The sequence below is a fragment of the Equus caballus genome, chromosome 17 (assembly GCF_041296265.1).
Source record: "Equus caballus isolate H_3958 breed thoroughbred chromosome 17, TB-T2T, whole genome shotgun sequence".
Classification (NCBI taxonomy): Eukaryota; Metazoa; Chordata; class Mammalia; order Perissodactyla; family Equidae; genus Equus; species Equus caballus.
Genome location: NC_091700.1, coordinates 31,351,214 through 31,368,002, shown reverse-complemented (window position 1 = coordinate 31,368,002; position 16,789 = coordinate 31,351,214). Strand labels below are relative to the sequence as shown.

Below are 16,789 nucleotides of genomic sequence, written 5' to 3'. Positions count from 1 at the left end.
TCATATTTTTCAAACTCACATAAATGGTGTCATTAGTACGTATCTTCTGCAACTTGCTTTATTGGTTCATACTAGGTTTATGAAAGTTAACTTTTCATAATTCATTTTCAAAGCTGAACACATATCAGCAGTAGGAATATATCCCAATTCATTTATCTGTTATCCTATTGATCTTTTATATTGTTTCCAACTTTTCTTTATTACTAACAAGGCTGCACTGAATTTATGCACATACACAAGAGTTTCTCTCAAGGAAAGAATTACTTAGTCATAGAGTATCAGCAGCTTCATCTTTTTGAAAATTGTCAAATTGTTCTTCAATGTGATTGCATCAATTATAAAATTTCACCAGTGATTTGAAAGTTTCTCTTATGCCTATCCTTGCCAACACCTGATAATGTCAAAAATTTTAAAGCTTACCATCCTAAAGTACATTAAATGTAATTTTTTTTTATTTGTACTTTCTTGATTGCTACTGAAGTTAAGTAACTTCCCACATGTTTATTGCCAATTCAGGTTTCTTCTTCAGTGCATTGACTGTTTAATTCTTCAGGTTTCCAACGGTTTTTCTCTTTCTTATTAGTTTGCATGATTTTTAATATATTCAGGATACAAATCCATTATATTCCAGATAAACTATACATATCTTATTTCACTTTGTGGCTTGTCTTCTCAGTTTTTTATGGTGTCTTTTAAGGCATTTTTTATTTTAATGGTGAAATTTACCCACTTTTCCTAGATGACTTATGCTTCTTTATTTATTGTTTTAGAAACCCTTCCTTAATCCAAGGTGATAACACTATTATTCTACACTTTCTAAGTTTTAAATTTTGCTTTTCAAACTTTTATTAGCTTTATTGAGATATAATAACATACCATAAAATTCACACACTTTGTAAGTGTACAATTCAGTGATTCCTTAAAAACCTTACAGAGTCATGCAATCATCATCACTGTCCAGTTATAGAACATTTTCATCATCCTAAAAAGTTCCCTTGTGCCCATTTGTAGTCAATCCCCATTCCCATCGCTAGCCCCATGTAACCACTAACCCGCATTCTAGACATTTCACAAAATGAAATCATATAATATGTAGTCCTTTGCATCTGGCTTCTTTCACTTAGCATAATGCTTTTAGGCCTCATTAATATGATATAATCATATCATTAGTAGTTCGTTTCCTTTTAATTGTGATTAATATTCCACTGTATGGACATACAATATTTTGTTTATCCATTCAACAATTGATAGAATTTGGGTAGTCTCCAGTTTGTGGCTATTATGAATAATAGTACTAAGAACATTCACGCACAAGTCTAGGTACAAACACATGGTATCATTTTTCTTGGGTAGATACCTATCAGTGGAAATGCCAGATTATATAGTAAATTGTTCGATTTTTTAATGAAATTTGAAAACCCTTTTGGAACATGGCTGGAACATTTTACATTCCCATCAGCAATGCATGAGGATTCAATAAATTGTTCTATGTTGTGCTTTTGCTTTTATTCAAATCAAATTATTTTCTATTTTTCTTTGTGATGTCTTTTTCGACCCAGGGTTTATTTAGAAGTGTGTTGTTTACTTTGCAAATATCTAACAATTTCCCAAGTCTTTTTCTGTTGTTGATTTATAATTTAATTCTGTATGGTCAAAGAACATATTTTGTTTCATCTTAATTCTTTTAGATTTATTGAGACTCATTTTATGTTTTACAGTTCAATCCATAATATATTCTGAAGAATGTTACACATGCAATTGAAAACAATTCTGCTGTCTTTAGGTGGAGTTTTCTGCAAATGTCAATATATTCTTCAATATGATGTTGAACAGGTGTAGTGAAGACATGCTTTCGTTAATTGTTAGTTATTGAAAGGGAATGCTTCTAAGATTTCACTACTTAATACGATTGTGATAAGTTTTGGGTAGGTCTATGTTATCAGGTTAAATAAATAGTTTTTTATTTGTGCTTTCCTAAGAATTTTTATGATGAATGGGTACTGAATTTTATCAAAAATTTTTGTATTATTATAATTATACAGCTATTCTTTAATTTGTTAATAAGTAGATCATATAAAAGATATCCTGATGTTAAACTACTCTTATATTCAGCACAAAATTGAGAACCTAGGGGAAAAAGGCAAAATATCTTTCTTTTTGGAATATAAATACAGCTATAAATTGTCTCCACTACCACTTAGGCCAACTCTCAGAAGTATAAATATACAAAGTTTTCAATATCTTTTGATTCTAAGTATTTTCTAATTTGAACAATGACTGCTTGTTATAAATTATTTAAAATATGTGTATTTCCATTTTCTTAGTTTTATTTTCATCACTGATTTCTTGTTTGCACTGTAGATGAGAAGTCATCTGTATGACAATAACTTATTTAAATTTATGGAGCCAATTTTATGGCCTCATTTAACAATCTCTACAGTTTTGTGTGTTCTTGAGAAGAATGTATATGCTAATCAAGCCATGGAGTTTTTGTTCAAATTTATATTGTTCATTTGTGATTGCTCTTGTAAAAAGAAGACCACATTAAAAATCTCTAAACTACTTTGATTTCTCTTTCAAATTTAGCCAATTTTGTTTCCCATACTTCACCTATGCTGTTAAGTGTATATGAATTTGAAATTGTTCTATTTTCCTAGTAAATTGTACCTTTTTCCTTACATGACGCCCATCCTTCAAACTCAACTTTTTTGCCTCAAAGTTTATTTTGGTTTATTTAAACATTGGTCTACCAGGTTTTATCATTTAGTTTTTAAAATAAGCAGTACTTCTACTTGGGCAAAAAATAATGATGACATAAAAGGATACAGAGAGGTTTAACACCCAACTCATACCCTCTCTCTCTCATTCACACTCATACAGATAAACATTTTTCTTGGTTTTTTATTTCCCTATCAGCTTCTCCCCTCACATACACTTTTAAATAAACTTTATTTTTTAGAGCAGTTTTAGGTGCCAGCAAAACTGAGCAGAAAGTACTAAGAGTTCCCATATACATCCTGGCCCCAGGTACACATAGTCTCCCCCTTCTATCAGCATCCATCTCCAATGTAGTACATTTGTTACAAATGCCTATCATGGGTTTTTTCTCCTTAGCTTTATTGAGATATAATTGACATATAACACTGCATTAGTTTGACGTGTACAACATAGTAATTTGATATATGTATATACTGCAAAATGATTATCATGATAAGTTTAGTTAACATCCATCACCTCATATAGTTACAAAATTTTTTTCCTTGAGATGAAAACTTTTAAGATCTACACTCTTAGCAACTTTCAAATATACAATACAGTATTGTTTACTATAGTCATCATGTTGTACATTACATCCCCAGAACTTAACTTATAACTGGAAGCTTGTACCTTTTGATTACATTCACTCATTTCCCCCCACCTCTACCCCCTGCCTGTGGAAACCACCAAACTACTCTCTGTTCCTATGAGTTCAGTTTTTTTTTAGATTCCATATACAAGTGAGATCATACAGTATTTGTCTTTCTCTGTCTTATTTCACTTAGCATTAAGCCCTCAAGGTTCATCCATGTTGTGACAAATGGCAGGATTTCTTTGTTTTTTATGGCTGAATAATCCATTATATAGAGAGAGTGATCTGTTCCCTCATGTTCACTACAGCATTATTTACAAATAGCCAAGACACAGGAACAACCTAAGTGTCCACATTTTCTTTGTCCATTCATTTGTCAATGGACCCATACATTGTTTCCATGTCTTGGCTATTTGTAAATAATGCTGTAATGAACATGGTGGTGCAGATATCTCTTTGATATAGTGATTTCATTTCCTTCAAATATATACTCAGAAGTGGAATTGTTGGATCATACAGTAGTTTTAATTTTTATTTTTTGAGGAACCACCATACTCTTTTCCATAGTGGTTGTACCAATTTACATCCACACCAGCAGTGCACAAGGATTCCCTTTTCTCAAAATCTTCACCAACACTTATCTCTTGTGTTTTTGATAATAGCCATTATAAAAGATGTGAAGTGATATCTCAATGTGGTTTTGATTTGCATTTCCCTGATGATTAGTGATACTGAGTACCTTTTCATGTACCTGTTCACCATTTGTATTTCTTCTGTTGGAAAAATGTCTATTCAGACCCTCTACTCATTTTTTAATTGGATTTTTTTGGCTAATGCATTGCATACATTCTTTATATATTTTAGATATTAATACTTATTAGAGATATGATTTGCATATATTTTCTCCCATTTTGTAGGTAGCCTTTTCACTTTGTTGATGGTTTCCTTTGCTGTGCAGAAACTTTTTAGTTTGATGTAGTCTCAATTGTTTATTTTTGCTTTTGTTGCCTTTGCTTTGGCTGTCAAATCCAAAACATCATTGCCAAGACTGATGTCAAGGAGCTTATCCCCTACATTTTCAGGACTTAGCTCAAGTCTTTAATCCATTTTGAGTTAATTTCTGCACATGGTGTAAGATAGAGGTCCAGTTTTCCCAATACCACTTCAATTTTTTTCATCAATGTCTTACAGTTTTCAGTACACAGATCTTTCACCTCCTTGGTGAAAGATTTAAATTTATTCCTAGGTATTTTATTCTATGAAATCTTTCATTCTTTTACCATATCCTTAACCTCCTTTCTTATTTGTCATCTTTGTCTCTTGGTGCTGCATTCTAGGTAACATCTTCATTTCTATCATCCAGTTCACCAATTCTTTCTTAAGTTTTATCTAATCTGTTTAACACGTACATGGAGTTGTTAATTTTAGGTACCATCTTTTCATTTCCAGAAGTTACTTTTGACTATTTTTTTAAAAAGCTGAATGGTTTGTTTCAACATCATCCTGTTTCTTAAGAATTATGTCTTCCATTATGCTTGATTTTTATTTGTGGTATATGAGCATTTCCCTTACTTTTGTGTATCCAGCTGTACATCTGAAAGGATTTACGTTATATTTTATCCAACATTTCTAAGTTTTTAGTAGCACACACTGAGTCAGGATATCTTGTTTTACCCATTATTTTTCTCCTCCAAGAATTCTTATTAGTCTCCTATTTTCTATGCCTTTATCTCTTCTCTCACTTTATATTTTTGGTCCATGCTTTGAAATCTTCTGGTCCACTAATTTGAGTGAATAAGGAAAAAAATCATGAGCCAATGGAGAATATCACCTTTGATTCTACTTGAATCTCAAATGCTCTTTTTAAAAATAAAATCCAAAGGTTCCACCATAGCCTCCACCACTAGTTCTACTTCACTGAATATACAGTTTGATGATTCTGTCTTATCTCCCATCTCTGGCTGCTAGGCCCCTTCAATGAGTTGTTATTTTTCATTTTCACACACTTGTGGTCAGATCTCATGGCTGTGAATTTTACATGATGGGATTCTCACAGGTTTTGTAAGGGAAAGATCCCCCTAAGCACACTGACTTGTATAATGTAAGTCCTGGAGCCAGCATCCTAGCAGTCCAGTAGCCCTATACTTCCACAAGTTCAAGGACAGGGAAGATTCATCCCATCGTTTCAGATACCTCTTGGCCTTCTGGTGGTCGCTTACATAAAGCCATTGTTACTATTCCTCTGAGGTGGGAGGGTGGAGGAGAGGAGAGAGACTGGGAGGCAGAGATCTCTGAGAAAAAAGAATACCCAAGATGTGCTGCTCTCTGGTCTTTACCTTAGGCCTCTAACATAGTTCTTCAGTTGAATGTCATTCCCATAGAAGAGAAAACTCCTCATCAGTTGTCTTGTTTTCTCTGATGGTACGCCAATATAACACCAAGTCTCATTTGTACCTGGTACACATAGGAACCAACATTTGGCTGAAGAGAGCCAAATAGCTTGGAATTGAGAGTAGATGAGAAGGAAACTTCTTTCCAACTGCCATAGTGCCTGAATCCACATCACTACTTTTTGTTAACAGACAATTAGCTCTGACAGAAAAACTGGACTAATTTCAAATAGTCCAAAAAGCAAAGAAGCCATTCGGTTAAACAACTGTCAACATATAACAGGCCTATAAATAACAACAATATACAGCAATTTGATTCATTTAACTACCAACAGTACATTTTATAGTGTGATTATCTTGGAGAATTCACCCAGAATTGATAATGTTTTAAGTTAAGACATTAGACAATCTTGGTTGAGAATTTTTATTTCCGTAGTGAACATTCAATAACATGTGCTTTAAAATTTTTATAAGCTAAAATTATCATAGCTGTATTATGGTACAGTACTAGGCCATTTTGATCATCTATTTGAACTATCTGTTAGAATTCTGTTCTGAGGATTACTGTAGTCAGGCCACCTCCATAAAGAAACAGTTTGGCTTTCTACTTAAGCATATATCCAAGTTAGGTTTCTCAATTTTATATCTTTTTTGGGGAAAGTTTTAAGATTTACAGGAAAGTTGAAAAGACAGTACAGAGTTCTCATATACTATTCACCCAGTTGCCTCATGTGTTAACATCTTACCTAACCATGGTACAACTGTCAAAACTAAGAAATCAACATAGGTACAATATGATTAACAAAACTACAGACTTTATTCAGATTTCACCAGTTTTCCTTAACAGCCTCTTTCTATTCAGGATCCAATCTAGAATACCACCTTTCATTTAGTTGTCATATCTCCTTAATCTTCTCTGTTCTCTAGCAGTTCCTTGTTTTTTACGACCATTAACAGTTTTGAAGAGTATTGGTCAAATATTTTTTAGAATGTCCCTCAATTTGGGGAGGTACAAGGCTTTCTCGTAATTAGACTAAGGTTGTTTTTTTTAAGAATACCACAAGATGAAGTGCCCTTCTCATCATATCATATCAGGAAGTACATGATATCAACATGACACATGACTAGTGATGTTAACCTTAATAGTGAAAAACACTGCCGGGTTTCACAATTCTATGGAAGTGAGCCAGTAAGTCCATCTCACACGCAAAGGAAGGAGATTTAAGTTTCATCTTCAGGAGAGGGGAGTAGATTCATATATTATTTGGAACAGATTTCTCAATTTTAGTGATAGATGATAGCTGTCAAACCCATCTCTAGTTCAGCTGACAATTAAAGTGTATGGATTATCTTGCAACCTGTATTCCAAGTACTTGACAGAAATTATAAACTAGGTATTAGAAGGGACCAACCCACGCAGACTTCAGTTTAGCTTCATCCATGGACCCAAGTCAGATTCACTACCAGACAACAATTCCTTCATACACAAACGAGATGCTGAGTTTGGGTGATATCTCAAAAGTTTTAAAGTTTTAAAGATGATTCTCTTAGTTTTTAGGTACATAATCAAACCATCTATAAACAATGACACCTCTTTCCTCTTAGCAATTTTATGTTTTATTTCTGTTTCAAATTTTGAATAACATATTGATAGGAATCATTTAGACTTAACTCTTTGTGTAGTTAAGTAGTTAAGTAAACAATTAATTTCAGTGTTAGCCTCAGTCCTTTTGCTCCATCATTGCTCCAACTGAGAACTCTTCATTTTAACTAATCAGTCACTGATTTTATTCAATCTAACTACATTAGTAATAGAATTAGTAAAAATTTTTCCAAGATTTTAAGCTACTTGTTATTTTTAATATTTCTAGTTTTTTAACAATGTTTTTGTTGAAAAATTGTTTCAATAGGTAACATTCACATGGTTAAAATATTAAAATGACCCACATCCACCTTCATGTCCACCAACTCTCCATTAGGAGCCATTGTTCTATTTTTTTAATGGTGATATTTTATCACTTATTTATTTTTATTTTTTTCAAGATTTTATTTTTCCTTTTTCTCCCCAAAGCCCCCCAGTACATAGTTCTGTATTTTTAATCGTGGGTCCTTCTAGTTGTGACATGTGGGACGCCACCTCAGCATGGCTTGATGAGCGGTGCCGTGTCCGCGCCCAGGATTTGAATGGGTGAAAGCCTGGACCACTGAAGCCGATCACATGAACTTAACCACTCGGCCACGGGGCCTGCCCCCAGGAGCCATTGTTCTTGATTTCTTGTCTCTTACGACTTCTATTAGGTATTTCTCACTGCTGATATACAAAGTACTATACTCTTATATTCTCTTTTTTATACAAAAACAACATCCAATACATACCCATCTATTTATTTTTAATCATTTAACAATACAGTTGTGATATCTGTATACAGAGAGTTATCTCATTGGTTTTGTTTTATAACTGCATAGAATTCCATTTAATAAATGAACCATAATTTATTTAACAAGAAATTCAAGATTTTTTTTCTAAGCTTTAGCATCAATAAACAATACAACTACGAATAACTCTAAATAGCTGTCATTTCACGTGTGTACCAATGATGAACTGCTGGGTTGAAAAGTATACGTATTTGTAATTTTGACAAACATTGATCAAAATTAATAAATTGTATTCCACATGGGGTTATACCAATTTATGCTCCAGGTAGCAATGTGTGAGGGTGCTTGCTCTCCCCACAACCTTGCTAACAGAGTATTGATTTTGAGAATTCTGTCAATCTAATATGTGAAAAAATGGCATCTTTAGTTTCAGACTATACTTCCTTTATTACAAGCATAATTCAGCTCCTTTCAAATGTTTATATGTCATGTGTATTTTCCTTTATAAGCTGACCATTCATATCCTTTGCCTATTTTTCTACTGGGTTATCTTGTCAATTTCTAGGGAAAGTTGTACAAAGTTATCATGTACTATTCCTTTAATTTTCTCAGTTTCTCTGTTAGTTATGGAAATTATCATTTACTTTGTACATTCATATTTTGCCCTTTCCTGAGTTGCTTAATGATGATATCCATTTCTATCATGATTTTTAAAAATCAGCTTTTTAAATGATTTTCTGTCTTCTAAATCAATTCCTACTTTTCTATTTATTAATTACTTCCATTTATTTGGTTATTCTTTTTCTAACTTTTACATTTTAATTCTTTATTTCTGTATTTCATTTTTTATTGACCTACGGTTTGGATATTCACCTAAGCACTTCTTTAACTGTATCCTATAGGTTTTTTGAAGTTGTTTTCTAAAAACTCCGCAATTTCAGTGCACATTTTCTCTTTGACAAAAAAGTTGTTTAATAAATTTTAAATTTCTAGGTAGAAGAATCTTTGGTTTATAATTTTGTTCCTATCTTCTAATTTTACTGCATATTAAAAGACAATCTGTTCCTTTTTTCTTCCGCATTTTGGAATTTTTCTTTGATGCCTTCTACACCAGGTCAAATTTTCATGAATACTCCATGGGCACTTAAAGTTATATTCTTTATTAACATGGTACTGAGTTCAAACTATATTAATCAGATTTACCTTATTATTTAGATTACTTTTCCCCTCAACTTCTTATGAACTGAGGTGAATTAAAGCTTGTTTTAATGTTTTAAACTATTAGTGACTGTCTATTTCTCCTGTAATTTTTATTTCATAAAAGTTTCACCCTTTAATATTATAAAGTATCCTTTCTAATACTGTTTATTGCTTTTTGGCTTATAATTTGTCCAATATTAAGATCATGACTTCTGCTTTTTTTATTTGTATTTGTGGTATACCTTTTCTCATCCTTTTATTTTCAGCTTTTGTAAATCACTTTGCTTTTTTTAGTATGTTTCTTGTATATAGAACTGGGTTTTACTACTGTGATCAATTTTGATTTTTTTTCTTCTAATAGGTGATTTGCAAAAACTTTTACATTTATTTTTTGGCAGATATGTTTGGTGTTAGATATGTCATATTTTATGTTATGCTTCATGATTTTTATAGATTTTTTTAAGACTTCCATATAATGTTCTTAGTTTTATTCGTATAGTTCTTCAATTATCTTGAAAGCATCACAATTTTGTTGAACTGCTTATCTTTGTAACTGTAAAGGATTAAGATATCTTTTACGTGTTTAGAAAGAATATTTCCTTACTATGAGCAATAATAAAATCAACATATTTACTCTTAATTTTTCCTCTCTCCTATATCATCAAATTTTAGTCAATAGGCCTATATTTCTAATATTTCATTTGTCAGCTTACATGGATATCCTTTCACTCTTTAGACTTAGTCCACTTTCTTTCTTTCATTAATCCTTTCCCAATTGATTATAATTGTAGCATTTCTACCTTACTAGGGCACATAAAAAGTAAATTCTCATCTGGTACTCTAACCCAAACATTTGTTTTAGTCTTAGTTTTAGTGTTAAATTAATTCAGTGTTTACCAGTAGTCCTTAGCTGTAGTCTGTCCAGGCAATACCAATTGGCTCAACTTCCTCCCCCAGAAATTTTCTCAAAAATTATTCAGAAAAAGCAGTCCCTTCACTGGTTAAAAATTGTTTGGTAGCACATTTTTCACTTAAAAGATACTTTGGCTCCCAGTTTCTTCACTTGAATATCTGTGGTTGTTCTACAGTTTTTGTATTGAAGGTTGCTGTAGAAAAGTCTAAGGCCAGACTCAATTTTTCCCCTTATTTGTGCACTGCTGAACAAAGGATTTTTTACTTATATTTAAATCCAATAGTATACTTTCCTGCTGACCCTTTCAGGAAAATTTTCCCGGGTACACAGTATGCACCCTTTTAAAATGGATGGCAGAATCGTATATGAGGACCTCACTGGCTTATAGTTTTAAATATTTAGTCAGTTAAATCATTTTGCTTTTCTTATTTGGAAACTCCATTTATGCCACTGTTGGAACTTCTGTGCCTTCTATATCAATCATTTTCTCTTAAATCCTCCTTAACTCATATTTTCATCCATACATATTATTTGCTTTGTTTTCATTTTTATCTTCTGTGTATCTTACTATGCTATCCACAGAGTTTATCTTCCTTTGAGCTTCTTCTAATTTCATTTTTATTTGTGTGATAGTTTTTTTCCTCCAGTGTTTTGCAAAAGTTTTATTGGCTCATGATTTAACACTTCGATGTTATCCTACCATTTCTTCCCAGTTCTTGAAATTCTGTTTAGTAGTCGTCCTTCATTAGAAGCAATTCATTTATTTCTTACTTTTTTAACTCATGGTAAAAGTTTTAATCACAATTATTATACTCCATAGTAATATTTTTCCAGCGAGTATTCTTCATCTACTGATTAGCTTTGCTTATCTTTTTGATTTTTCTATATATATTTTTGTGTGTGTGTATGAGGAAGACTGTCACTGAGCTTTTTTGTGTGTATGAGGAAGACTGGCACATCTGTGACAATCTTCCTCTATTTTATGTGAGATGCTGTCACAGCATGGCCTGACAAGCAGTGCTAGGTCTGCACCTGGGATCCGAACCTGTAAACCCTGGGCCACCAAAGTGGAGGGTGTCAACTTAACCACCATGCCACTGGGTCAGCCTCTTCCATGTTTCTACATTTTTAAATGTGTTTTCTTGACAATTTTTAAGAGGTTGCATCTAGGGCTCAAATCTTTTATTATTTTTCTAGACAAGTTCTTTTCCTTTATCAAAGTTGAAAGATCCTTATCTCTTAATATTAAAAGTACATATGCTTCTGTTTCCCAATATTCTATCACCTAGTAGACTCACAGTTCCTCATATATGCGTAAATCTTTTGTACACTCTTGGCTTTGTGGAACTATTCCCAATATCTATAATATCTCTATTCTCCCTTACTTGACTAATGATTTGGTACCAAAATGCAAATAATATCTACTCTTCTACATTATTTAGCATATGAGAGTGTTCTATCTGGATTTTGTGCAGTTTTCACTACTGTTATCAACAAAGTCTTGGTAAACTGCAACATCAAAAAGAATTGGCAATACTGAGGTCCTGAGAGGAACCCCACTTAGCAATACTAAAGGACAATACTACTTTCTTGGGTTCATTATATATATAGAAAATGGATGTAAACAAGAATATTCATGCACTGGAAAACACAGTATGAAAAATACCCATTATACCAGCAGATGATTTTGAAAAGTATTTGAGTTTTGGCCTCTGGGAGAAAAAAAAGAGATATTCTAGGATCTTCAAATCACAAAAGTAACCAATAAGCCTCAGTGTCAGAAAAGAAAACAAATGATAAAATACTGACTTAGCATGTAAACAAAAGAGCAGCTCTCAGGGAGACCTCTATATACATGGTATATTCCCTGTGTCAATAAAGTTTCACTGAAATCATATCCATATGTCTTTTATTTTATTTGATGAAATATTTTATCACATCCTGAAAATGAACAATAATCTTGTCAGCAAGCAAATAATAAACTATATTATTTAAATGTGATTTTGTTCTATAATCTACTATTAACAAAACATTCTTCTATAAAATATTTTTACAACTTTTACCACAGGAAGCTATTATTTTCCACTGTAAGATTATTCCAGTCATATTCATATGTTACATTAGATACAAAACTGGTAAAAATACAATTTCAGTAGATATTTCTACAATTCATTATGAAAATTTCAACTTACTTGTGACCTAAATGCTTCAGAAAGTATCCCAGAACCTTCAGAGCTTGAACCCAAATACTTTCACTTTTTGAAGCCAATAATTTGTAGATTACTCTAAAAAGTATAGAAAGAAATAATCTTTTAAGCACTTATAAATATTAAAAAATATAAGCACTGTATACTTTACCAATAAATTATATATAAAATATAAAATGCTTCTCAGGATTTTAAATTCTTTGGAAAAATTAAAAATCAGCACAATTTTCTTTAAACCTGGCTTTCAAATATATACTCAAAAGGGCAATGTGATTGCTTGTTTATAAGTATTGCCTCCCAGCACACTGAGCAAAAATTCTTAATTTTAAGATACATGCTTACTTAAGCCATATTTCCTCTTTTATTAGAATTGCCTCCAACATTTATACTTGATGACCTTTTTTTCTTTGTTATGGCTACCTGAACCACAGGTAGATACCTGCCCAATTATTTTTCTTTTCTGAAAATCTGGTATGAGATCTAAGAAACAATATTCAGTCTTCGTTGGGCTCTTGAATTAGGAAATTAATCAAAATAGAAACTATAGGACAGCCCTGTTTTTTTCACATAGGTGAGTTTATATACAGAAGGAAGAATAAAGATGCTATACAGGATGTGGCAGAGAATGCAAACTTCTTTCCTGATAGCTTTCCAATTGCTGGTTCCTACACTAAAGAGATTTCTATAACAAACACATTATTCTCTTTTTACTTAAATTGGTTTGAGACATTTTCTGTTACTTGGAGCAAAAAAGTCTCTACTAACACATAACCTAACCTAATCTATACAGTCACTTCAAATACTACATAAGAGCAGGGTCACATTTATTATAATATTGACAGATACTCTGGAAATTTTATGCCATTTTTTCCAAAAAATAAAAGTAAATATTTTTTCTATAAGGTAGAAGAGGGCAGTAATAACTGTATTCTTTTGCAACTAATTCTAGAATTTAACAAGATTCTCTAAGGGTTGCAGCGGTGACAATATAAAATTAAAACGTGCTTTATTATATTAAATATATTTTTTAAAAAATAAAATGTCATTTTATATGTTGAAGGTGAAGTAATCTAGGCTAAACAAAACCTCGTAATAGAAGATGCAGTATAATTTTCATATCATTTCAGTGACATTAACAAAGGGGAACGAATAACAAAGTTAATGACATCTATTTTATGTTTAATAGTAGCTTATACTATTTAAAAAGAAAATAATATAGTGTTGATATTGCTTCTTTTTTTGCACTACTCTCTGAAGAACAGACTATGAAAGTTATTTCCTTTGGAAGATGATTTTTTTCAAAAGCCTCAAGTTCCTAAATGAATATGCATTGACAGTGAAATCTATTTTCAGAACTTTTAAGGACCAAGATCAGTAACGAAAGAAGACAAGTACAGGAATAGGAAAGTACAAGAATAGGAAGTTTAAGAATAGGAAAGTTATAGATGTCAAAAAAGAAATATTCAGGAAATCATAAGAAAGAACATTCAATGGCAAAAATAATCTTGAGAACTACAGTAAAAGCTCACAGCCTAAAAACATGACCATAGGCAGACATGGAATGAGAAACTCCCACAGAATTCCTATTCTCCAGAAATAACTTTGAGTTGGAGGGAAAGAATAAGATCCACCCTGAATCAAGAGAAATTATAGTTGACATTTGAAACATGAAAACATCTAGGGCCATCACACATCTACACTATGTAGGATCTTATTCACAATTAGACAAGCATTTCTTACAAAACAAGATACAGACACGGGACTGCAATAGAGTATGAATAGGAAAATTATTGACAAATCAGTTAATGAATGCTTACTTGTAATATAATAAGATAGGTGAATCCTAATTCATCTGCTCAAACTTACTATATTCAGCCAGAAAATTATCTAAACTATGTGAGACAAGCAGTTATCTATTCTTTTCTTCAAAGACTTTCAGATATAAAAATACCACATTTTTAGCTATTCAGTTCAGTGTTGTATTATCACAAGGTGTTTCTTAAGTCCAGTTAAAATATTACCAGAATTAAATTAAGTTTATTCTTTGTGTTTATTTCATACGTATGAATTATAACCAATCAAAATTTTCCCCAGAAAACATTTCATAGAAAACTGTTACCCTTTGGTACCTATTTTCTAGGGTACAGACTTTTAAATGTTTGCTAATAACCCTACTTTTTCTATCTTTTAAGCCAGAGCCTACATACTCCACACTTTTTTGAAGTGGAAACATCGAAGTAGCGAATTTTCCATCTTTGTTTTGAAAATACTGGTCAGAATGTGACATATTCAGCTGGTGTTAACCATGAGCAAGCAGGCCTTTGTATTCATTATGCCTAATCAATCCTTTCATATCATACATTTAAAGTACTATTTCAGTCCCCTAAAGATCATACCAAATAGCACTCTCTTTTGTAAGATCGTATTTCCAGTGTGTCAAAATAATGCAGAATTCTATTGCTGCATTTCACAGCAATAACCAATCTAAGGTTGGTATCATCCACAAGGCTGATAAGAATACTTTCAATTAATTCACTTAATTAATCAGTTAAGATAACAAAAATAAAGCAGATACTAGGATCTAAGGTCAAGGATACTAAGTGTTCACTCTAAATATAATTTAAAAAGAATGAGTGTAATTATATTATTATGTTGAACCACATGAAATTGCCATTTTTGGTAAAATTAGTTAAGTATCAGAAGCTTCACACAGTTCAATATCATAGTAAGAAAATATTTGTAGTTGTTAATAATTAAATGTATAATCCTCTAAAGGATCCATAAAAGATGAGCAATCCCATGGACTGTAAACTTATATGTAATAGTGATGTCAGAAGTTGGATATCCATATAGAAATTAAATGATTGCTCCTCTGATTTGAAAAGGAGTCCTTCAAGTGTAGAAAGTTGTTATTTGCTGATACAAATGGCCAAGCAAAAGAAATACTAACAAAATCCCTTGACAGTTATTGACATACTATTTCCAGTCTCTTTTTATAACCTGTGGAAGTTCACTGAGTTGCACAGGACATAACCTAGATTCCTTGTTCATTTTAGTAACAGACTCCAGAAAAATAAAGAGAGAGAATCCTTAAGGGGTTAGGTTATAGGTTTAAATTCATGAGAATACTAATCAAGAAAATATGCTTCACTTATTTACATAATTACTTTACAATCACCAAAACTAAAGCTAGTTTTCAAATTCTCCTGGTTTGGCCTCTTGCTGCAAACATCTTTCTGTTATTCCCACCGTGACCACCAATGCCCCAGCTCAACATCCCTAACACTGATGAATAAAATAATCTCTCTACTGATCTCGCTGGATCAGTACTGTCCCCTTCCAACTCATTTTCTACACTGCTGATTATAAACCTAATAAAACGGAAATCTGAGTAAATCACTTCCCCATTCAAAATTCTTTACCTTTCATCACTAACAGAATATAACCTAAACTTACCATTATATGAACCTTCCAAATCTGGCCACTATCTAGCTCTAGAGCCTAAACTCATATAATTTTCTTGTGCTCTCTTTTGCTGAAATACACCATGCTTTTTCTTGTCTTCTTGCAAAAAAATTTGCTCTTCCCACTACCTGAAATATCTTTACAATAGCAACAACAATTTAATTACTCTTGTTGAGATCTGAGACCCATTTTTTATACACTACATGTTTCCTTGAATACTAGAAGATTAATAGCAGCTCTGTCCATTTATTCCCTTCTTATGTATAAGATTTTGCTATATTTATTCAAAAGTTCATAAAATAGAGGTTATTGTAGGAAGCACAATTGTACTCAATTAAAGTCTATTAATAATACTAATATTATAATCATACCTTATTCCATTTCTTTGATCAAATGCTGGTATCATTGAGGCTGGGTGTTCTGACATTAAAGCCACTAGTAACTGTAACACATCATGAATATTTTCATCCTGCATAATAAGGACCACCAATATTTATTTAGTTAAAATTTTACTCTAATGCTTTGAATAAAATAATTAAAATAGAAGACCCAAACCATGTCCTACCTCATGCATTGTAAGTAGATAATTTAATATACTCTGAAGTTCATCTTCCTTGACCCCTCGATCCTAATTTAAAAAAAAATTATTACTTAATTTAAATCTAAGATTAAAGCTTTAATATTAAGACAGGCATCAAAATGATCATTTAAAAGAAAATAAGAACTTAAAAGTAGTGATATTTTAATTAAAATATCTAACTACTTCATAATTCACAGGCTGTATTACTTCAAGTTAAATAAATATTTAGAAAATTGTATCTATTCTTTTCAAGTTGCTAATATATGATTGATCTTTACTATCAAAAGTTAGTATATTTTGATCATCTAA

At 31.8% G+C, this 16,789-nt stretch overlaps 1 protein-coding gene across 13 annotated transcripts in view; it reads right to left on the bottom strand.

Annotated features, from left to right (window-relative positions):
* NBEA (neurobeachin) overlaps positions 1 to 16,789 on the bottom strand; it is a 671,317-nt gene that overhangs the window by 491,151 nt on the left and 163,377 nt on the right. For all 13 annotated transcript variants that reach the window (XM_070240236.1, XM_070240226.1, XM_070240227.1 and 10 more), the window contains exons 15-17: positions 16,466 to 16,528; positions 16,272 to 16,369; positions 12,421 to 12,513 (exon numbers count right to left, since the gene is read on the bottom strand). In XM_070240236.1, the coding sequence (XP_070096337.1) occupies positions 12,421 to 12,513; positions 16,272 to 16,369; positions 16,466 to 16,528 (254 nt within the window). The remainder of the gene's footprint in view (positions 1 to 12,420; positions 12,514 to 16,271; positions 16,370 to 16,465; positions 16,529 to 16,789) is intronic.